This window comes from Alosa pseudoharengus, unplaced genomic scaffold (assembly GCF_046254945.1).
Source record: "Alosa pseudoharengus isolate Yale_2024_CS ecotype anadromous, Long Island Sound unplaced genomic scaffold, YU_APseudo_1.1 YU_APseudo_1.1_scf_18, whole genome shotgun sequence".
Lineage (NCBI taxonomy): Eukaryota > Metazoa > Chordata > Actinopteri > Clupeiformes > Clupeidae > Alosa > Alosa pseudoharengus.
This window is the reverse complement of record NW_027468650.1, coordinates 24,439,524-24,461,830: the sequence shown is the minus strand read 5'-3', so window position 1 is coordinate 24,461,830 and position 22,307 is coordinate 24,439,524. Positions and strand designations below refer to the sequence as shown.

The 22,307-nt window shown below is 44.4% G+C and overlaps 2 protein-coding genes across 5 annotated transcripts in view; one reads left to right on the top strand and one right to left on the bottom strand.

Moving 5' to 3' along the window:
* Positions 1 to 4: 4 nt before the first annotated feature.
* garem (GRB2 associated, regulator of MAPK1) lies at positions 5 to 11,572 on the top strand. 2 transcript variants are annotated; one of them, XM_076290686.1, is made up of 6 exons: positions 5 to 349; positions 1,683 to 1,823; positions 2,554 to 2,684; positions 2,928 to 4,181; positions 7,268 to 7,455; positions 9,809 to 11,572. In XM_076290686.1, exons 1-6 carry the CDS (start codon positions 229 to 231, stop codon positions 10,752 to 10,754), a joined length of 2,781 nt encoding a protein of 926 aa, XP_076146801.1. In that variant the 5' UTR covers positions 5 to 228; the 3' UTR covers positions 10,755 to 11,572. The 2 variants fall into 2 exon arrangements, with proteins under 2 accessions (XP_076146801.1, XP_076146800.1); XM_076290685.1 differs by having other exon boundaries at positions 9,806 to 11,572.
* Positions 11,556 to 22,307, bottom strand: part of prkdc (protein kinase, DNA-activated, catalytic subunit) — a 60,152-nt gene continuing 49,400 nt past the window's right edge. For 2 of the 3 annotated variants that reach the window (XM_076290682.1, XM_076290683.1), the window contains 20 exons: positions 21,944 to 22,052; positions 21,630 to 21,732; positions 21,324 to 21,495; positions 19,404 to 19,578; positions 18,868 to 19,058; positions 18,399 to 18,588; positions 17,982 to 18,142; positions 17,573 to 17,784; positions 17,000 to 17,087; positions 16,761 to 16,904; positions 15,966 to 16,173; positions 15,757 to 15,824; positions 15,007 to 15,227; positions 14,635 to 14,727; positions 14,463 to 14,534; positions 14,229 to 14,300; positions 13,764 to 13,965; positions 13,267 to 13,455; positions 12,740 to 12,879; positions 11,556 to 12,180 (listed from right to left, as the gene is read on the bottom strand). In XM_076290682.1, coding sequence (XP_076146797.1) covers positions 11,976 to 12,180; positions 12,740 to 12,879; positions 13,267 to 13,455; positions 13,764 to 13,965; positions 14,229 to 14,300; positions 14,463 to 14,534; positions 14,635 to 14,727; positions 15,007 to 15,227; positions 15,757 to 15,824; positions 15,966 to 16,173; positions 16,761 to 16,904; positions 17,000 to 17,087; positions 17,573 to 17,784; positions 17,982 to 18,142; positions 18,399 to 18,588; positions 18,868 to 19,058; positions 19,404 to 19,578; positions 21,324 to 21,495; positions 21,630 to 21,732; positions 21,944 to 22,052 — 3,015 coding nt within the window. In that variant the 3' untranslated portion in view covers positions 11,556 to 11,975. Of the gene's footprint in view, positions 12,181 to 12,739; positions 12,880 to 13,266; positions 13,456 to 13,763; positions 13,966 to 14,228; positions 14,301 to 14,462; positions 14,535 to 14,634; positions 14,728 to 15,006; positions 15,228 to 15,340; positions 15,672 to 15,756; positions 15,825 to 15,965; positions 16,174 to 16,760; positions 16,905 to 16,999; positions 17,088 to 17,572; positions 17,785 to 17,981; positions 18,143 to 18,398; positions 18,589 to 18,867; positions 19,059 to 19,403; positions 19,579 to 21,323; positions 21,496 to 21,629; positions 21,733 to 21,943; positions 22,053 to 22,307 lie in introns of those variants that run through there. The other variant, XM_076290684.1, reaches the window with a different exon arrangement.

Here is a 22,307-nt window from a genome sequence, read left to right as displayed (position 1 = left end):
GCTGGGAGGAGGAAATTCCCATTGCCAGGGACGAGATTTCTATGGTTTGGGTATATGGCATTTCCTGTCAGTGTAAATAGACTGTCGAGCTGATTTGGCTGCTGGACAATGCATGATTGTTTTAAACTAAAAACAAAACGGCATCAAAGAAAATATTCTCTATGCAAGAACCATTATTTAGAACAAATGAATGCGGCGGCGGGTAGGTCATTGTGTTAGCCAGCTAACATGGACCTGGGATCAATGTTGTACAACAATTTAAAAGATGTTGCATGGAGCACGACGACTCTGTCCCTGGATCGACTTGTCAGTGCCTACAGACTGCCACAAATTGTGAAACTGGATGGTGGTAAGCGCATTCTCTTGCTATTCAGTGATAAACAATGGGTAAACTTCATCAACTTGTGCTACATGACTAGCACGCTAGCAAGGCAAGTTGGCAACTTTGCAAGAATCTGAACGTGGGTGGCTTTCCCGTAGGTAGCTAGCAGAGCTTGGTTACAACCAACATACTTTGTTAGCCATTTAGATTAGTTGTAAACTGTGTTTCATATATCACTCGTAATTCATTTATTTACCAACTTAACGCTGGGGACGTCGAAACAATGAAATTGAGCTAGGCAACATTTATCTAGCCAAAACCTGTCGAGAACCATGTAAATGGAAGCAATGTTAGCAAGCTGGTTCTATTTAGTAGGGTAGCTTGTGTGAACAACCAGTTCACCCCAGATTCCAAACGAGCTAACGTTAACCGAATTGGAAAATGGTATTGCAATCATTTTTATAGGGGTGCTGGCGCTGCATGCCTACTAGTCGGCGTACCATTTGGCTTCCCAAACACATCGATTTGTGCTGCACCAAAGCTGACGAGCTGCAGTCAATACTTTGTGTTGTCTTCAAATTAAGGCTATTTCGAGCTTACTTCATCAGCTTTTCACTCTTATCTGGCCTGTCCTTGTACACAGGAATGTGTACTGACTAGCTAGCAGTGCATAAGGCTGGCTTTTCCGAACCTCCAAGCTATATACATTGTAGTAATTTCGCTGAATAGAATTTGTAGCGTGTTATGAATTTCCCTGTGAAAGCCTGCATAGTAGGATAAGCTGGCCTTCTCAATGAATGCTTTGCTTGCTGACGTTAACAGGATATAGCGAGATAAGACATTTAAATATGATAACATCGGCGCTTAAAAAATACCAACTAATTTCTACAGAGCCGCTTCGTCTAACCACGCGCATACATCTACAATGTTATTAAATACCACGCGCATACATCTACAAATGTTATTAAATACCAAATACTAACATCTCGAGGAATAAATGTTTTGGTGGTATGTCGTCGATTGCCGGTTGTAGTTCTAATCTTTGGCACCTGCATGTGATGTGGACTGTCAAATGTCAACAACATAGACTGTGGTCAACAAGTAGGCTAACCAACCTACTCTGATTTTAAACTCGCGCATTGTTTTTGGGCTACGCAATATGGTGATGGTGTGTGTGTGTGTGTGTGATATATATATATATATATATATATATATATATATATATATATATATATGAGAGAGAGAGTTTAAAAAGGCAGCCTTCGAGTGTAGATTTCACCACCCATTATATCATCAGTCAATTGTCAGATAACATCTGAACAGGCCGTGTAATCTGTTTTTTTCCCCTTCTTTTTTTCAGGCCAGACTGTGGAAGGATTGCGTGAAAATGACTACCTCTTGATTCACTCATGTCGACAGTGGACCACAATCACTGCCCATAGCCTGGAGGAAGGCCATTATGTCATCGGTCCCAAAATCGAGATCCCGGTCCATTACGAGGGTGAGCCAATCAACTATGCCGTTGGTTTGCTCTTGCTGTGTTTCCTTTGTTTTCATTTAAAATGCACTTCTGTGTTAGTGAAAAAGTCTGAATTCTCATTGGGGCTTAAGTAATGACAGCTGTTTCATTCAAAGAATTTCAGCTACTGGCAAATAGGGTGTGAGTCAATAGTTGAACTCAGCTAGAATAACAAGTCTTCTCTTCAGTCCATAGCTTGCATTACATGATAATGGCTAATATGTTGCTGACGAAAGCATTAGTTGTTTTGATTCAGACGTCAACAGTTTAGATTTAATTATTTTTAGAAATTAGATGAATATGATCGAATTTGGTAGGAAATATTTACCATATTCATAGATGCAACCTGCTTGCCTTTTAGGCGAGACTCACCTTTTTAATTATTATTTGACTAGTATTTCAAGGGACACCCCTGAAAATGGGTTAGTTTCTGATATAGACATATGACCAGTACAGAACACTGGTAAATAAGGGTGTGGGAAGGAACATAAACCGTAGATGTTTAAGGCTGACAGAACGGTTCTTAATGTTTTCTTAAATGTATTGTTCCTAGCCAGTAACAATGGAGTCTAATGACATTTTCAAAAGCTCTGAAATCACATTATGGTGATATGATGCATATGATTTCCATTTGTCCCATCTTTCATTGAAACTATGTGAGGGACACTGTCTATGCCATTATACGGCCTCATCACTGCCTACTTTCTCTTAGGCCAATTTAAGTTACTTGAACAGGACCGCGACATCAAGGAACCTGTGCAGTACTTTAACAGCGTGGAGGAAGTGGCCAAGGCTTTTCCCGAGCGGGTTTACGTGATGGAGGAAATCACTTTCAATGTCAAGGTCAGTCTTCTTTACGTCAGTCCTGTGCCTAATAAATGTTATGGCTAAATTAGTCCCCTTCAACGTATTCCATCTTTTATAAGGATGTCAATCAGTAAAGCATTTTAGGGACACACCAAAATGATGTCCGTAGTGGTAGAACATATACTGTACTTACATCTATTCACACGCATGTAAGATAACAGATACTGTTTATTCCTGGGCTGTTTCAAACGTTCTGGTGTTTCTTGCTCCCACATGCAGATGGCCTCAGGTGAGTGTAATGAGGACACAGAGGTTTACAACATCACCCTGAGCACGGGCGACGAGCTGACGCTCATGGGCCAGGCCGAGATCCTGTACACCAAGACGGCCAAGGAGAAGTCGCGCTTCAACACCATCCTCAAGCGCATCGGCAAGCTCAACTCGCTGGGCAAGCTGGGCCGCGGCAAGATGCCGTGTCTCATCTGCATGAACCACCGCACCAACGAGAGCATCAGCCTGCCCTTCCAGTGCAAGGGCCGCTTCAGCACGTGCTCGCCGCTGGAGCTGCAGATGCAAGAGGGCGAGCACACCATCCGCACCATCGTGGAGAAGACGCGGCTGCCGGTCAACGTGACGGTGCCCAGCAGCCCGCCGCGCAACCAGCACGACCTGCACCTGATCCGCGAGGGCCACCGCTACAAGCTGGTCAACATCCAGACCAAGACGGTGGTGGTGTGCTGCGCGCTGCGCACCAACAAGGTGCTGCCCGTGCACTTCCCGCTGCACGTGGCCACGCTGCCGCGCCTGCTGCTGCCCGAGGGCCTGCTGCACGCCGAGCCGTGGCTGGAGACGGTGGTGCACCGCTGGTTCACCTTCTGCCAGGAGCAGTTCGACATCGACGACTACTCGCGGGCAGTGCGTGACGTGCGTGTGGACTGGAGCGAGGAGGGCAAGAGCCCCAAGAAGGGCGGCGGGACCGGGGGAGGCGGAGGGGTTGGTGGGAGTGGTGGTGGTGGTGGCGGCGGGAGTGGCGGAGGAGTCGGAGTTGGAGTCGGAGTGGGCGGCAGCAACGGCTGCCCGGGCCATGTGCACCTGCCCAGCTCGCTGAGCTCGGCCCGCGACGAGCTGACCCAGTCCTTCCACCGGCTCTCCGTCTGCGTCTACGGCAGCAACCTGCACGGCAACAGCGAGGTCAACCTGCAGGGCTGCGTGAGCCTGTGCGGCGAGTACGCGCCGCCAGCAGCGCCCGATCCCAGTCCCGAGACGGACTACCTGCTGCCCGAGCTGACCGAGAGCAGCCCAAGTGGGACCAGCTCTCTCAAGCCCGACGTGCCCTACGAAGAGCTGTGGCTCGACCACATGAAGAACCAGGCGCCATGCTCGTCCGCGCTAACACTAACAGACCACGGCAAGCCCGTTGTAAGGGGCAACATGACACCCGTGCTACAGTACCCAGTCAGCATCCCTGCCTGCCCCCTGTTAAGCTCGGACCTCAGTCTACCTCCACCGCCGGTGCCTCCCAAATCTGAAGCTGTAAGTCGCTGTCTACCATGATAACGGAATGAAGAGCTTAGTACTTTAAATCTTGTTCTTTGTAGTTTAATGTCTTCAGGGGCTTGTGACTATTGATCACACTCAGCCATTTTGTAAATAGAACATTAGGTTATGTTTTAAATTCGTTTAAAATGTAAGTGGATTTCATTTAATGTCTTGGTTAACTTCACGTTACTGGAAGCAGGGGTGCTGCCTTCACCACGACAGGAATTATCTATTTATCTGAGCCTCCAGACATGGCAAACACAAAACCCTCCTTGTTATTGTTTTCCCTTTACCTGGGTGGTGCATAGAGACCATTAAACCATATTTAGTGCTCCGGTGGCATGATTCATGGCTTTAAAGGAAAGACTAAGATGACCTCACTGCCCTGTAGTACACACAGTTATTTCCTACATGCAAACATTAACTGTAACAGGAGAGTGAATCTTTTCGGACCAGTGATTTCAGCTCATCCCTGCATATAAAAGGCTAAGGTGTTGGGGGTGGTGGTTGGGGGGGAGGGCAGTCTAGTAGTCACCAGTCCTATGTGGTCACCTTTAAAGTTGATCTGTGCGGATTCTCTTTATTTGAAAAATGGGAACCCATGTCTGCTTTCATATAACTCTAGGGGCCTATTCACATTCAATCCACCAAAATACCACAACACTCTTCAGAGCTGGCTACAAGAATACAGCCTTTTCCAGGCTCCCCCCTCTACGCAGAGCAGCAAATATTTGTGTTAGTCATTAAGGCACACATTGCCACAAAGCACGGCCTACCTTTTAGCATGACTTGGGTTAATTTGTTTAAAAGAAGTCACTGTTTCAGCGACATATTTGCAAAACAAAGTAGCACACAGTATGCCCACGCTTTATTGGTTTAACACCAATACCATTGCTTATTATCTTCTCACACAAGGACATAAAAGAATGTGTCATATCTCAATAAAAGTTGGCACATAATACATTTTGTGCAGGTTAACAGGATCGTAAAAATCACGCCATTGTTTATTTTAGGTTTAAGATTATGTTGATGTTAACAAATGGATGTACAAACCAGACTGTGACCCTTGACCCCAGTGGCAGTGTTGACTTTGGTTGCAGCAGATGGAAAGCGCTGTGCCAGGGCTGCTAAATTCTGGACCTCAGATTAAAACATGATCTGGTCTTATATTTACAAAGTCATCTGGACAGAACGGAGAATCTCAAGTTAAAATGATCCATCCATGTATACTACAAAAAAATGAGTACAGATTAGAAATTAGATGTTGATCCTAAAGCCTGAAATGTTTGTCAAACTTGTGACATTTGTCAAACATTAGTGAACATTCCTAGCAAACTTTTGTTGTTTGCTTTAAACTGTAAAGGGTCATTCCACGTCAATTCAACCAGGGCCCACGCACTTCGGAAAAAATCGGAAAAAATGACCAGGTGTACCTATGTTACCCAGGAGACACACTGTAAAATACTTTTATGTAAGATCAATACTTTCCTAGATACAGCCAGTTTTACCGGGGGGGGGGGGGTGGTCTATAGTATGTAGCAAAATCGTCAAGTTTGGTCTGGATGATCCTGCATGGTCATAGCTGTCCCTCAAAGTTGATCAAAATTTTATTGGAGTTTTTGGTTGGGCTCTGTTTAGGCCTTCAGAAGATATTTGTACTAAACATAGGCTCTTGATTTATTTTCCTTATTGAGATAAGTAGAAACACTCACACACACACAAAAAGCAATGAACAAAAAATAAATTCCGTCAGGGTCTGAACAGCAGACCTCACAAGTCTGAAAAATAATTTGGTTCTCATTTTCAGTATATACATTATACAGTATATACATTTTTATAATTATATATATTTTTTCTTTATTCTCTATGATCCCTTCTTTTTAAAAACACCAATTTGACTTGTCTTATGCAAATCTTATTTTCCACCCTGAACATGGGCAAAATGCACCATTGACATTAATATGTTTTGTATAGAGTTACCACAGGTTACTCTATACAACCACAGGTTGTATTTTAAAAAAAAAAGATCGGGGGGCGCTGTGGCGCAGCTGGCTACATTGTTTGTACCATACACGGGTCCGAGTGCCCACGGGGACCCAGGTTCGAGTCCGACCTGCGGTCATGTCCCGATCCCACCCCATCTCTGTCTCCCATTCACTTCCTGTCTGTCTTCACTGTCCTATCATAAAAAAGGCAAAAAGCCCAAAAAATATACTTAAAAAAAAGAAGGGATCATGGAGAATAAAGGAACAAATATAAAGAAAATCTTTGTATACAAGGTGTTAGGGTGCTCTGAAAATGAGAACCAAAATGATTTTTCAGACTTGTGAGGTCTGCTGTTCAGACCCTGAAGGAATTTATTTTCTGTTCATTGCTTTTTGTGAGAATGTTTCTACTTGTCAATAAGGAAAATAAATCTATGTTGCCTATGTTGAGTACAAATATGTCTTCTGAAGGCCTAAACAGAGCCCAGCCAAACTCCAATAAAATTTTGATCAACTTGGAGGGACAGCTATGACCATGCAGAATCATCCAGACCAAACGTGATGATTTTGCTACATACTATTCCTATTTATCAGCATGCAAAATTTGAGCCTCCTACAAAAAGAGGCCGAACAAAATCAAATTTTTTTTTGATTTTTTTGAGACCTAAGTGCGTGGGCCCTGGTTGAATTGACCCTAAACAAAATGGCAAGCAACAAGATAAATAATTGCCACAATATATCGCCTCTGCTCACCGAATTTGAACGCACCTCTGGCTTTAGGCTCAACACACCACTCATCTTGTTTCGCATTATACCCCTCTGCTTTCCAGAGGTGGGTTCATATTTGCAAACTTAGGCACATAACCTAAACATAACGTTTGCAAATAGTTTTCCATTAGTCTTGAGTTTTCGGCGAACGTTTGCGAACAATCGTAAACAGTCTGAGGAGGTAGTTACAATGGAATGTTAACACCAAATCGTTCAAATTGAACTCTTCAGAGAAAACATGTTCGCCACAAATGTTTGCCATTTGTTGGTGATTTTAAGAGTACTCTATGGGCCCCCAACAACCCTCCCCTCTCTTCTCTGTTCCAGGTGAAGGAGGAGTGCCGGCTCCTGAACGCCCCGCCCATCCCTCCACGGAGCTCCAAGCAGGCGGGCGTGCCCTCGTGTTCCACCCCAGTGGCCACTGCTGCGCCGCTCCCCCTGGTCAAACCCCGACAGCAGGACACCCGTTCGCCCAGCCCCACCCTCTCCTACTACTCCTCTGGCCTTCACAACATGTGAGAACCCTGACTGCCTCAGGTCAACACCCAGTAGGTGGCTGGTGCACACTAGTTTGTGCAGTAGTAGCCTAAAACTAGTAGACTAAAAATCAGTAGATTAGTAGACTAAAAATTCTAAGCATGTATTAGTGCAATGAATGAACATACAGTTTTTGGCAACACAAAACAGCAGTTTACCCATTTGAACTAGCAGGAGATTGAAAGATGCACTCCAGCCATTGATTAACCCCTTAAAAAGTTCCCGAAAGATTAATAGGTTTTGTTTTTTTTCTCTGTGAAAAATAAAATCCCTTTACAGCCTTGAAACCGCTAAGTATGCATTCCTACTCCATCTGCCTCATCTCCAATGTGTGCAGCTAATGGCCCCTGCGTACAACTATGTCTGACATTATTGTCCCACAAGCAGTTAGTGTACAGTGTAATACTTTCCCACGCAGCCCAAGTGTATAAGTTTGGCCGGCCTTGGTGTTGGTCTCAACCTGCTTGATTTGTGGATTAGAATAAACAGAACTGGCAGCTTAGACACGACATTACATTTAGCCACTGGCCTTTATCCAAGGCAACCTCAAGTATATTGGAGGCATGTATTTTATCAGGTGCCTGGGAATTGAGATCATGGCCATGGAATTTCGAGTGCCATTAAGGAAAGCCACAGCAACAAGGGACATTTTATTTTCTATGTATGTGCTCCCTGAGTCTCTCTCTCTCTCTCTCTCTCTCTCTCTCTCTCTCTCTCTCTCTCTCTCTCTCTCTCTCTCTCTCTCTCTCTCTCTCTCTCTCTCTCTCTCTCTCTCTCTCTCTCTGCATTCACTCAACATTTCAACAACAAATGTGCTCAAACTGGAGTTTTTCTGACAGGAACTGAACTAGTCCTTGTGAAAACGTAATCTAGTCTTAGACTGTGTTAGCTATGAAGTATATCAAAGCAGTGTTTGGCTGTATGGCATAATGCATCATTTAAGCATTGTTGTTGCAATGTGCGCCACGTGCAATTGTCACATTGTAGGATGTACCATTTCAAGTAAGGCAAATGCTACAACTTTTTTTGCTGCTTCCTGGTTCTTATTTTCCATGACTAATTGCATCATAGTAAGTCAACCGGTGTATTACACAACCTAATATCCACTTTAGAATAACACAGCCAATTCAAGAAAGGAGAGTTTGTGCTCTAAAAAAGCTGAGAAATAACTTTTGTCTGAAGAATTTTTTGAAACTATTGCAGAAAATAAATATTGCCATGTTTGTTTTTTTGCAGGTCAGTTTTTGCTCCCCCATTTTAATGCAGCTCTAGATGCAATGCTCATCTTTTGTCAGCTAGGGCTGGGATGGTATGGATTTTTTTGGTATGGTATGGATTCTTACCGTTGTTGGAAAGCATGAAATTACCACGATTTCGCAGTATACCGGTTTAACCCCCCCCCCCCAAAAAAAAAATTCTGATTGAGAGTTATGGATTATGAATTTTGTGCTGCTATCACAGCCAATAAAACTTTAGACAGCCACAGCAACTTCAAAGATCACTGGACCAAATGCTTTAGACATGAAAGAAATAAGAAGTTTATCAACAAGGCTATCACGATTTTAGAATGGTTACATTCATGACGCTTTATGCTACTTTTACAACGGTAGGCTACCCCACGTTTTAGGTGGTGTTTAGAAGACAAAGAAAATGATACAAACGTTTTTTCTGCGTATTTTTCTGCGTTTGACCCTGTCATTAATGCCTCATTTACATGTACCCGGATATTTTCTAGATACCCAGTTTGTAGAAATACCTGGGTATGTGTAAATGAGGCATTAATGGCTGCATCAGGTTGTAACAAAGGTAGGCCCTAGGCTACATGTCGCTGTTAAGTTCAATTCTTAACAAACTTGAAAATATTTTTCAATTCTGTTTCAACATTCATGGAGAAAACATGTATGACTGTTTTCTGGCTAAATTTCACAGCTTTCAAGTCTTTATGTAAATCGAGTTTGAACGGAGAGAATAGAAAAGTGTTACGATTGTGCCAGTTCTCCCCTACTCTCGCATTGTAAACAAATGGAATGTTGGAACATTGCGCTCCCCAACACAAACGTGAAAGGTCAGGTTTGCTTCATCTTTTGATACGTTTTGAAGTTTTGTTTCGAAAACCTTGAATCCATGTCATAAGATGGTTCCTCACATTAAACATCACGACATTACACACTATATGCACACATGAACTCAGACTCGCGGTTTGCGTCACGTGACCGCAGTATTGGATAATGCGGTTACCGTCCCAGCCCTATTGTCAGCATAGATATCCCCCGGTTGCCAATCTATGTTGGAAGTAAAATTTAACGTGTGTGTGTGTGTCTCCCTCAGCAGAAGCGGTGAGAAGGAGGCGTGCGACTCAGATGAGCCGAGCCAGCCATGCTACCCGTGCCCCTGGCTGCGGGCGGGTGGCGAAGGCTCAGCCGGTAGCAGCACCAGCGCCCGTCTGTGCCCCTCGCCCCTGGACGGTACGCCATCCCGCCTGTCGTGGCCCAACGACTTCAGCGGCGCCGACTCGGGCGACTTTGCCTCCATCCACTGCCGCAGTTACTCCAGCTATCCGCGCAAGCGCACCCCCGGCACGCCCAAGGCCTCCACCTCTGACCCGTTTGACTTTGAGGGGACCCACAGGGGTGGAGGTGGAGATGGGGCAGGCAGGGGGATAGCGTCCTCCTCCAAATCCCCGCTGCAGTCCCACCCAGGTCAGTTCCACACCAAGTCCACCAGCTACACGCTGGAAGTGTCCAGAGACAAACCCATTGAGGAGTGCGATGCCAAGCAGAGCCAATCCTGCCCCATCTTGCCCCCGAGGACACCCAAGCCAAGCGACGCAGGGAAGGACACAGACACAGCGGCTGTCGCCATGACAACGGCAGTGGTGGCGGCGGCCGTAGCGGCAGCAGCAGTGGTGCCTGACACTACAGAACTGGTGGACTCTGCCTCTAAGAGCTCTTTTGAACAACAACCGCAACAACAGCAGGAGCAGCAGTCTGCCACCGCACCCGAGGTATTCACCATCTCGTACCCGCACACAGACACGTCAGGCTCGACGTGGAATCCGCCCATCGACCTGTCAGGACTGTCCATCGAGGAAGTGTCGCGCTCGCTGTACTTCATAGGACTGTCGGAAGATGTGGTGGCCCTGTTTGTGCGCGAGAAGATCGACGGCAACCTCCTCCTGCAGCTGACGGAGGAGATCCTCTCAGAGGACTTTAAGCTAACTAAGCTGCAGGTAAAGAAACTGTTGCAATTTATTGGTGGCTGGAGGCCCAAAATGTAGTAATATTCATAATAATAATAAGAATAATAATAATAATAATAATAATAATAAAAAACAAACCTGATCAAAAAAAATTAAAACAAATCTAGTCTGTGCAAGGCACACAACTGACGGTACCTTGGCCTTGTGTATTGCTCTAGACAGTTTTGTACCTGAACACTATGCACATTCAATGGCCTTACAGTGGTGGCCATTTTGTTTGTCTAATATACATGCATATATTATGTGTATATGTATGTGTGTGTGTGTGTATATATATATATATATATATATAGGGTGCTTTTATGTATTAACTATACAGTATGTCTGTATAATAACGTTATGTATCTGTCCAACTCCCTCCTTGGCCTTCGTAGGGATATGCACAATGGAAACACTACTTGCTCAAACCCAAAGCCTTTTTTGTGCAAATCAAAAATATGGATTAGAACAAGAATTTTAAAGATTGCCATTTGACGAGGTGAAGTCTGCAAATGATGACCGATTGTTGTACAATTGTGTAAACAAACAGTGTAATGAAATTCAGTGAAGAAACTGCAACCCCCCCCCCCCCCCCTCCGTATTTTGCCATGATAAAGTTAGTGATTTCATTCACTACCTTTTTCTATGGTAACAGTAACCCAATGTCTGTCTCACCTTTCCTGTCAGATGCTTTCTGTTGAAGCAACTGTGAACCTGGCCTGTGAATGCCTTAGTATATAAAACAGGTCTAATAATAAAGCCATATGAACCAGGTGATTGCTGATGCAGGAGACATCTTTGGGGCATTGCAAAAAAATGAATAAAGAAAAAACGAGAATGTTTCTCAAACAACTGAACCTGTCAAAGCAGTCATGTCGTTTATTGATAAGAGACAGAGAGTGTGACATCATCACCGGGGATGCTGGCACAGGCCATTAGTAGGTTTACAAACGAGAGTGAGAAGATGGGCGGCAGCAGTGTCATCTGACATAATCTTCGCTCCCATCACATTTTAATGTAAATCATTTGGGTGGCAGGTCTGCTGACTACAGTAGTATCTTGGTCCTTAATTGTGAGCCTGAGTGGTCATGACTCATCCTTCATTTCTATTGCAAAGTGCTTTATTGTTGGCTAGAGTTTCATCCTGACAATGTTAAAACATCCAAGGGACATTTCATGTACATAAGAGCATGTGCTTCACATTTAAGTACCTGCATCTGTGAGCACCTTGACAGTGAAAGAGCTACAGAGTGATTGAGTTCAGATCCAGGGCTCCCAGCCTACCCAGACCCTGCCCAGCAGATTGGGGTCAGTGGCCTGGTCCAGCAAACAGTCCACCTGCTCCTCCACGCTGAGGTCCTTCTCCCCTTTCTGGGCGCGGATGTTGTGCTCCTCTGTTCCCTGCGCCACAGCCAGCATTCCCTTCACTGCAGGGTCTTTTTCGAAGCCCAGCATGAGCTCCTCACTGCAACACAAACCAAATCACACACTGGTGATTGACCTGACTCGGTAAGTCCGTACATAGCACACCAGTGAGACCACGTTCCAGTTTTGCTTATTACAATGTGCATTACTGGTACATCACATTATTTAAAATGTAACAGAAACACACTAAACTGAATAACTCACAACCGTTGCTTCCTAAGTAAATATGGACAAAGAAATCAACTTGAGTGAAAAATACACATAGTAGATGAAGCTTCAATCTTACCAAAAACCATGTAATAGGCAGTTCCCATCATACACTGCTCTCTCTGATTTTTTTTGTTTTGTTTTTATAGTATATTTTTTGGGCTTTTTATGCCTTTAATCAGATAGGATAGTGGAGATTGACAGGAAGTGAGTGGGAGAGAGAGTCGGGGTGGGATCTGGAAAGGACCACGGGGCGGGAATCAAACCCTGGGTCGCCGGCGTACGGTGCAGGTGCCCAAGCCAGTCACGCCACTGCTGGGGCCTGCTCTCTCTGATGAATATACCTGCAGTAAAACTACACTGTGCCAAATGCATGCGGACAATTTGAGTACCTGGTGATAGTGGCAGGATTGGCTCCCTCCAGCTTCCTCCGTGCGAAGCTGACCTTCTGCAGCGGGTACCAGTTAATCTCCTTGACGTCCACACTCTGCATCCACTTACCACCTTTCTTCAGCTGCTTCATCTCGAAGTTCTGCAGAGGAGCACCAGAAAGAAAATGAAGAAATAAAACGTGCACTGGCCAATGAGCACATCATCGCTTACGTGAGCCCTAATATGGACCCTTTCAATCTGTTCCAGTTGCAATGTTCAAAACCAACACATACTTTGAAATGAAAATGAATCGGACCTTAGTATAATGCTCTACTAACGGTCTACTTTAAAACTATTTTTTTTTTTATTTGTGTTGGTCCCCCAAGTTATCCTTAGTTCAATGTTGTTTTCTGTCACCGGAAATGCCTTAGGAACGCACATATTTCTTTATACAGTTTAAAAGGTCTATAAATGCACACAATAGTTTCCGTAAAAGCAGTAAAAAGGTGTCATTATGTCGGTCATCTGGACACGTGTGCTCCCTCACCTTCCAGTCGAGCGAGGGCTCCTTGACGAAGACATCCATGGTGTTGAGCAGCAGGTCGGGCTGCTCGCGGAATGCTCTAAGTGAGTGCACCATGATGCTGCGGATCAGGCCAGACTCCTGCAGCGGCCGCATCAGGTTCACAAACTGCCGCGTCAGTCGGAACGGCATCAGCTCGGGCACCGGAAGGAACTGGGGGAATCAGAGAGGACTCCTAAGGTCAGCCTGTTTGTGCGCCAGCCAATGTTCAGCACTTCTTTTTTCAAAAATTATGAGCACTGATTCATGGGTATTTTAAAACACATAATTTATGGCCTTTCATACCAACTCCAAGAAAGCAGAGTGATTATTCAGATATCTTTCTGAGCATTATGTCTGGAGTTCAACTGATGTCTTAGCTTTCCAACCATAACCCTAGGTTTTCCAAGTCTTTCTGTCCGAATCTATAGGTAATCCTAAAAAGGCAAGAGCCATTGAGACGTGGAGGTGCTGTGACACACCTGTGTGGCGGAGCCGAAGGCATGTCCGAAGTCGATACCGATCATGCCACCCGTCTCGGTGTTGATCATAAAGTTGGAGAGGTGACGGTCGCCGATGCCCAGGAGCCATTGGCTGACGCAGAGCAGGGCGTGGGAGCTGGCGAAGTGGGAGCGCAGGGACAGGAACGCCTCTGGGGTAGTGCTCATCCGAACAAATGCACGCCTGCACAGACACACAGCACAGGCATGTTAGCAGCATTGATGCCTTGTGACGACATAATAGTTAATCAAATAATTAGTATCATCAGAGTTCTACAAATATTTACTTTGTTGAGACTGTTAGAGAGGTCCTTAAAGTTTAAATAAAAGGTGTGTTCATTTCTAAAACAAACAGATGCATTTGGGAAGCCATATCACTTGTGCTAATGACATTAGTTCAGTTGTCATTGGTTAAAAAACATATGACCCTATTGACTGGGTGCCAACCTCAGTAGATCTTCTGGGACCATCTGTTCAAGCTTCCTGAAGTTGTTAACGGTTTCTGTGCGACTGGCTTTCCTATAGGAAAATGGCAGCAATCAATTTATTTCCCAGCTTCCATTATCAAACTTAAATCATGAAGACAACTTATCTGACAGGAGAAACTTAGAACCACTTTTAGATGCATCTCTAACAAAGAGAAATGGATACAAGGGATGCAAGAGTTGGTTGTTCACTTACTTGTATGTCTCTGCATACCGTCTTATGTCCTTTCCATATTTTTGGAGCCATCTGTCATATGATTCATTTGGTCTATGACAGAGAAGACAAAATGTTTCTGTTCTGTAAAATATTCTAACATTTAAGATATTTTTAATATTTCAGTAGTGTGGCGAAAGATTAGAAACCGTACGCCAGGATGGTCTTTTGCTCCTCCTCTGTTCGTCTACTGGCCAGGAAGTCTTTCAGGGTACAAGTGTTCTCCATCCACTCAATCAGACCAATCCTACAGGGGAATCAGCAGGAACAAAACAGCTTCACCACCATGCACTGACACCAGTTCATTTTCCACAGCCTGTAGTATGTATAGGACATGGGCACTGCAGAGACATTCTTCAGAGGAGTATGATGGAACGAGCTTTTGCCATAACTACTACCAGTATGAGTAAAAACATACATCGAGAGATACCAACTGTGTGTGCGCATGTTCAGCAAACGTCAGGAAATATCCGATCAGTAGAAAGTTCCGGAACAGTAAGAGTAAAAGGTACAGGTGTGGTGGTACCTGCTGGTGATGGGCACCACCTGGTAGGTGCGGAGCTGCATGTTCCTCTGGGAGCAGGCAGTGTCGTGGTGCAGGAGGATGTTCATGACGCCAAACAGCTGCTCGATGCGCTGGTCCTGACGCAGGTCCTCGCCCCCCTTCACCAGGAACGGATACTCCTTCTCATCGTCACCGCGGATCACCAGACGCTTTGGACGCCGGATGGAAGTCATGACCTTGACCTAAGGCATAAATGTCACCAAAAATCAATTAAGATCAAATATATACATAAACACAGTCAAATAAACTTTGTAGTATTAACATCTTGTTTCAAATGAATTGATTACTTTCATTTTTATGTACCACCTGACCTGTACATGAAATGTCTCAAACAATGCTCAGTAATTTGCTCAGATTAAAGGTGCTCTAAGTGATGTTGGGTAACATCACTTCTGTTGACGTTAAAAAAAAACAGATAGCTAGCTCGCCCCTCCCTCCCGTGCAACTGAAACTCTCCTGAATGCGCATCTCGTCGGTGATTGGCTGAAACAGTTTGTTGTTTCACGGTCCAGGCTGGACCAGGCTGTTTTTGTTGCCATTTTTGAAGCCTGAACTGTCCACAGAGACGCTTTTTTTTACAGTCTAATCAGGGGACAGGCAGCTAGCAGATGGTGAGGAGATGTTTGCTGTATGTGACAAAAAATGTTAAGCTTAGAAACCACATAACATCGCTTAGAGCACCTTTAAGCATATCAAACATTTACCACCTACCCGTTCATCGAATCCTGTAATCTTTGCATGATATTCAGGTAAGGGCTTGGACCTGCCATCATACTGTCCTAAAATAGCAGACGAGGAGAGGAAACATTATTAATGTAAATCTAGCCTATATTGCCTGTAATCGGTTGGGACTAGGTAGTGATGACATTAGTGCTTTTGGGTCCAGGTGACCCAAGTCCTGGTAGTCTTCTGAGCCTCACCTGGGATCTCCAGTTCGTTACGCAGGGTTTCGGCCTTGAAGTTGCTCAGCCAGGGCGAGTACTCCTTCAGGTTGCCCGGCTCCTTCTGGAAGCCCCGCATGTTGGCCGTCAGCTCATCTACCTGCCTCAGGTAGGTCTTCTCCTTACGCTTCTCAAACAGCTTGGAGCCGCCCGCACCAAACACCTTCTCCACCTCTTTATTGAATTTCTAAAGATCAAAACACTCATGAGATGAAACCAATATATAGTTATATATATTCCCCATAAATTCATATACATATATTTTCCCCATATATTAAAGCTGCAGTTGGCAAGATTTTTTTGATCATATTCACTGAAACCGACACTATGCTCTGACAGAACAACATAAATCAGCCGGTTTTAGACAAAAACCTGCACTTCTACCTCCACCTAGAGGCTGTTATTTGTTTTGCAAAAATCCACAGCTCCCGGTTCATCTGGTCCAATCAGAGCAGGGCTGTGTGAGATCTCACTGTCAATCACAGTCTGGTGCGCACTGACGAGCACAAACTCGATGAGAGGGTGCTCGGTGGTAGTGGGGGAGGGGCATGAGATTTGTAAACATTCAAAAGTTCCCTCAATCTGTCAGACTTGCCAACTGCAGCTTTAATGTAACTTTTAGTGGGATGTATTATTCTATGAAATCACGTCTATTGCTAATAATATAGCCATGTTGTATCATTTCAGTAAAGTATACTTCTTGGGTGATACATCCTAATACTGATACATCTTAATAATATGAAGAGTAGTGACCAAATATACTCAAATTTTAACCTGTATGAACTTCTTGCGGAAGGAGCCGAAGCCCATAGCTCTGGAGTCACACAGAGAGGAGTGCATCTCATCGTACAGAGCCTTCATCTTCTTCTTGTCCAGATTGGGTTTGTCCAGCTGATTCTTCACCTCATCCCACCAGTCCTATAACAGTCCAGAGGAAGTTTGTTCATCATCAACCAGTCAAGTTGGGACTTGAGGCAATGCAGCAAATTACTTTCAACTGCATTTTGCCTTACCTTAAAGAGCATTTCAGGGTTTGTCAGCTGTTGCAAGGCATCAACAAAATCTTGGATGACTCCTCCCTTATCAAGCAGGGGTTTTAACCTACACAACACACACACAGCAATATCAGTTCTATCTATCCAACCAGAAACAGAATATTTCCAAATAAAAGCATCTGCATCATCTGTGCTCCTCAGTTAAATCCTTTAATTGACATTTGACAAAAATACGTTTAACAATCAATGGGCTGGTGCGGCCCGCCGGCCAATTTTCAAAACCCAATGTGGCCCTTGAGCCAAAAAGTTTGCCCAACCCTGTCCTAAACTGATTATTTTTTTCTTTAAAGATGCTATTTTTTGTAGTTTTGCAGTTTGCGCATTGTTTTTGTTTGTTTGACCTTGGATATTTTGTTGAGCAAATATTCTAGATTTTTTTCGAGACTTTCGCCCATATTTCCATACTTTTCCAGGTCTGGAAAACAGTATTTTATAATTCCATATTTTCCAGACTTTCAAAATCTACACAACAACTTGTGTAAATTCATGGCCATTCAGATTCCCATCACTTTACAGAACAACATCACAAACCTCTCCACAAACTCTTTATTCTTGTGCCCCTCTGCCGTCTCCTCAAACGAGTAGTTCTCACTGCTGATCATGTAGGGGTAGACCAGTGCCTGGGGGTAGGACTCGGCTATCTCCCAGATCACCTGCTGCACTGCCACCGCCTCACGCTTGTCCAGCAGGGCCATCATCTGACTGATCCAGCCAATCAACTGCCAGCACGGGACTGCGACAACCTATAAAAGAACAGCGTTGACTCAAGCCCAGTCTACTGATGTCAGACCTATGTAAGAGATACACTATCAGTTAATTGCGACAACTATTCTGTTTATGTAAATTTAAATCGACAAACAACAGATTTTGTTTGATTAATGTTGGATTCAAAGTCCAAATGAACATCCTCATTAAGGCATTAAGCCAAATAGTGACGCACCTCTTTGGCCATGATGTGCAGGGTCTCTGCGGGGTAGAGCTCGACCAGCTGCAGCAGGCGGGGGAACTGGAGGCGAGCCTCCTCAGAGTTGAGTCTCAGGGCTTTCAGCATGGACTCCACCACACACACAGGCAGGCCCTGCTGCTCTGCAAACTTGCTCACTGACACACAAAAACACACACACACACACACACACACACAATGAGGCAAGACATTCTTGACTTTAGAATGAGAGTTGTAGAAATGGAAATCAATCATAAGATCATTTACAATTAAACCTATCTATTTCAGATCTATATTTAATACTGGGTTAAAAACATACTATGATATGATGATTACGGTTTTTTTTTGTCACAGTATCAATTCACTGTCTTCACTTGAATACTAAGAGTTCATAGATTTGAGATGGTAGTTTACCTGTTCCTCCTCTCTGCTCATCCTCACGTAGTATCTTGTCACAGAAGTTGGCGAGGGTCATGTGGGCCTCAATGATGCCCGCTGTGTCCCAGTGCTGCTGGGAGAAGGACTGCACTTCTTCCTCTGCCCTGCGGGTGGCGCTTCTAAGCAACTCTAAGGCACGCAACTGCAGCTTCTCCACAACTTCCTCCTGTACACACACACACACAGACACACACACGCACACCGCCTTAAGTTAATACACCAATTGTCTGGAAAAGCACAAACTTCTACTAATACAAAAGCAAGCATTAATGTTAACTTAGGACTAATAATCTAAATAAATAGGCCATGGTGAAAAAAAAATAGTTCCTATCAACAGTTCCTAACACCAACTAACTACACAGGAATCAATTGTCACATACAATTATGCATGACACATATACTGTAGTACATGACCAATGTGCTGTGCTGGTCTGTTCTGTCAAACCTGCGCGCTGGTAGAAGAGGCCTCGGCATACTGCAGCAGCCTGTTGGCCTTGTCTTGGCCAATGGCCCCTAGAGCAGAGGGGTTGTGCTGGACGGCAGAGGCCAGCAGGTGGAAGGACGTGCCCATAAGGATTTGCTGGCTGCGGTAGACACGGCCCTGGCCTGAGCGCTCGCTCTGTCGCTCAGTGTCCTCTGGGGTACACAGAGAGAAAGAGAGAAAGAGAGAAAGAGAGAGAGAAAGACAGAGAGAGAGTAAACAGGCAGAGAGAATGTGAGCATGACACAGGTCATATCTCTCAGCTACTGGATTTCTTCATAAAATTCTTCATGCAACTTGTATGTTTATATATGTGTAATTAATTACATTAAGTGTAATTACACATGTATAAACAATACAAGCTGCAGAAAAGGTGAGAATTTATAACTCAAGTCTGGTGAATCTCAGCTAATCAACACACCAGTTTTATACAAAAACACCATAATAATGCCTGTTCAAGTCAGGCGTCAGGTAGAGTGTGGTCAGTGCTGCAGACTGACCCAGCAGAGGCAGAGTCTTGAGCAGGCTGCTGATCTGTTCACTGGGTCCGAGGCTGGCACTGCGTTTGTGGGTGAATCGGCTGAAGGTGTGCACCCAGCGCAGCAGCCAGCCGTCCTGCGTCTTGGCTTCGCGGTGGAGCTCCTTCAGAAGCTTGGTGGACACCGGGAAGCAATTCTGAAATGGGTTAGATAAAGCAGATAATGCATACACAGAAATAATATTGTTCTGTGTTTTCAGTCTCAATACATTTAGTAAGATTTGAGAACAAATGATGGGTCTACACAAAACTAGATGTACCGCAGAGCGGTACAAAATATGACCGCCGCCCAGTCCAGCACATTTTTTCCACAAAAAGAAATCACGCTGAAAGGCCTATATGATTCTAACTGTCTCACTAAATTGCATTATCCACACTCAATTCTCACTGGTATCTGCTAGACAACAAGTACCAAAACATTAGTTCATAGATTTTACATGTAAAATTCATTTTATACAACCCCACCTCCATCTTGCCTGTTCATAATTCTGAGAAATTCTTGATTGTTTGTGTTACAGTATGTTTATGTTATGTGTGTGTGTGTGTGTGTGTGTGAGAGTGTGTGTGTGTGTGTGTGTGTGTGTGTGTGTGTGTGTGTGTGTGTGTGTGCGTGCTTGTGTGTGTGCCTGCGTAAAAAAATGGTCATCCTTGGCCCTACCGTTCTCAAGATATTCACAGAGAACTGTGTCTGCCCTACCCTACTTTCGGGGGGTCCAGTCCAGCGGGGGGGCTACAGATCAAAACGAAAAATTACGGTTCCATGCTATCCATGTGGGGGTACATGCCCACCAAGTTTTGTGTACCCTGGTCTTTCAGTGTCCCAGGAATCCTTGTTGGTGTACGTCACTAAATGTACACATAAATTATTTTATTGTAAGGCCCCCCATGAACGAAAGTACACAAAACTTGGCATGCATTCGGAGGGTGTCATAATGATCCTACACTTTTAATTTCGTGCAGTTTTGACCTTGTCAGCCAGAGATATTGTGATGAATTTTTAACTAGGTGGCGCTATACATGAAATAAGTGGTAATGGGATGGGTTGACATGCCCCCTTAAGACCAACATACATAAAAAAGGTGGACCTCCTAGGCCCTACGGTTCTCGAGATATTCACAGAAAACTGTCTCTGGCCACCTACAGGCCAGTTGGTGTATAGTAACATAAATTAATTTATTGTGTGGCCCCCCATGAACGGAATTCCACAAAATTTGGCGTGCATACTGAGGGTGTCATAATGATCCTACACTTCCAATTTCTTGCAGTTTTGACTATGTTAGGTCACAGATACCTTCAATTACAACACCTCATTTTTACTTTTTTGTGTTTAACTAGGTGGCGCTATATATGAAATGAGTGGTTATGGAATGGGTTGACATGGCCCCTTGAGATCAACATACAAAAAAAAAAAGGTCCTCCTAAACCCTACGGTTTTCGAGATATTCACAGAAAACTGTGTCTGCCCTACCCTCCTTTCGGGGGGTCCAGTCCAGCGGGGGGGCTACAGATCAAAACGAAAAACGATGGTTCCATGCTATCCATGTGGGGTTACATGCCCACCAAGTTTCGTGTACCCCGGTCTTTCAGTGTCCCGGGACTCATTGACGGAAATTTGGGCATACGAAAAAAAAAAAAAAAGAAAAGAAAAAAAAAAAAATTCTGACTAAACCTATATGACCGCCGCTTCGCTGCGCGGCGGTCATAATTATAGGCTTTAGTACCACATATAGTACCAATTATAGTGTAGTACCACAGCAGCACCAAAAGCACAATATTCAAGCCACTGACTGATTTGAGTCACTTTTTAAAATTCAGAAGAACTGATTACATTTCTAGAACACTGGACTACAGAAAGCAGCATGTATGAGCACTGTGTGAAGACCTGTTTCCATGCACTGTCTGCCATGCGTAGCTTCATGTTGAACTTGCAGTCCTTGACCAGTGCCTCCAGGTCCTCAGGCTGGTCAGCCTCCGTCCCGTCTCCGTCCACCTCCATGCTGTCCTCTGGCGCGGACACTCTCAGCTTCTCCAGGATCTTGTCCAGAAAGAAGCACCTGTAGCAAGCAGAGATGAGACGAAACACAAGGGTCACAACAGGATTACAGGACTCCTCTCTACTCTACTGCAATACCATAAAACAAACAAACAAACAAACAAACAAAAGCAACCACTGAAAGAGAAATGCTACCGAGAAGTGATGATGTCATCCCACACATTCATGGGGTCCATTTTGGCATCAGGGTAGCGTGCTGTCCAGAGTCTTATGAGGTTTTTTAATGACGTCACAGATACTAGTCAAAGCAAACGTATGGGTACAGTTAAGACCAGATACAATGGTACAACAGTTCATCCACAACAAATGAATTAAATGCAAGAGAATAAAAACAAAATCAATAACTTTAAAAAAGTCTGAGTGCTCAACATACCCAAACATAAGATTTATAATTAAACCAAAGTTTGGGGGAATGAACTTCAGATTGATCAGTGCAGGCAGACACCCACCGTCTCCTGTGATAAAGTGCAGGAAGTCCTGGATCTCAGTCAGCGCCTGCACAGACTGCAGCACCGTCAGCCGGCTCTGGTTGAGCAGCGGGTCGATGCTGGAGTAGTTCTACAGCACAACCACAGGACAACCAACGTCAGCAGAGTCAGAGAGGGGAGATGCACAACACCAACATAAAACTGCTCAGTCAGGAATTCATTACTACAGCTGGAGTAATTCTACCGGCAGATCAAAATGACTGCCCTCACAATCCTGCATAGATAAATACCAGTATTGATAAAGAACACAGATCTGAGTACCTTTAAAATTCATAGTTTATACAATGGTGTATAAGAAATCTGAACACTCAAAGGTAAAGCTAGT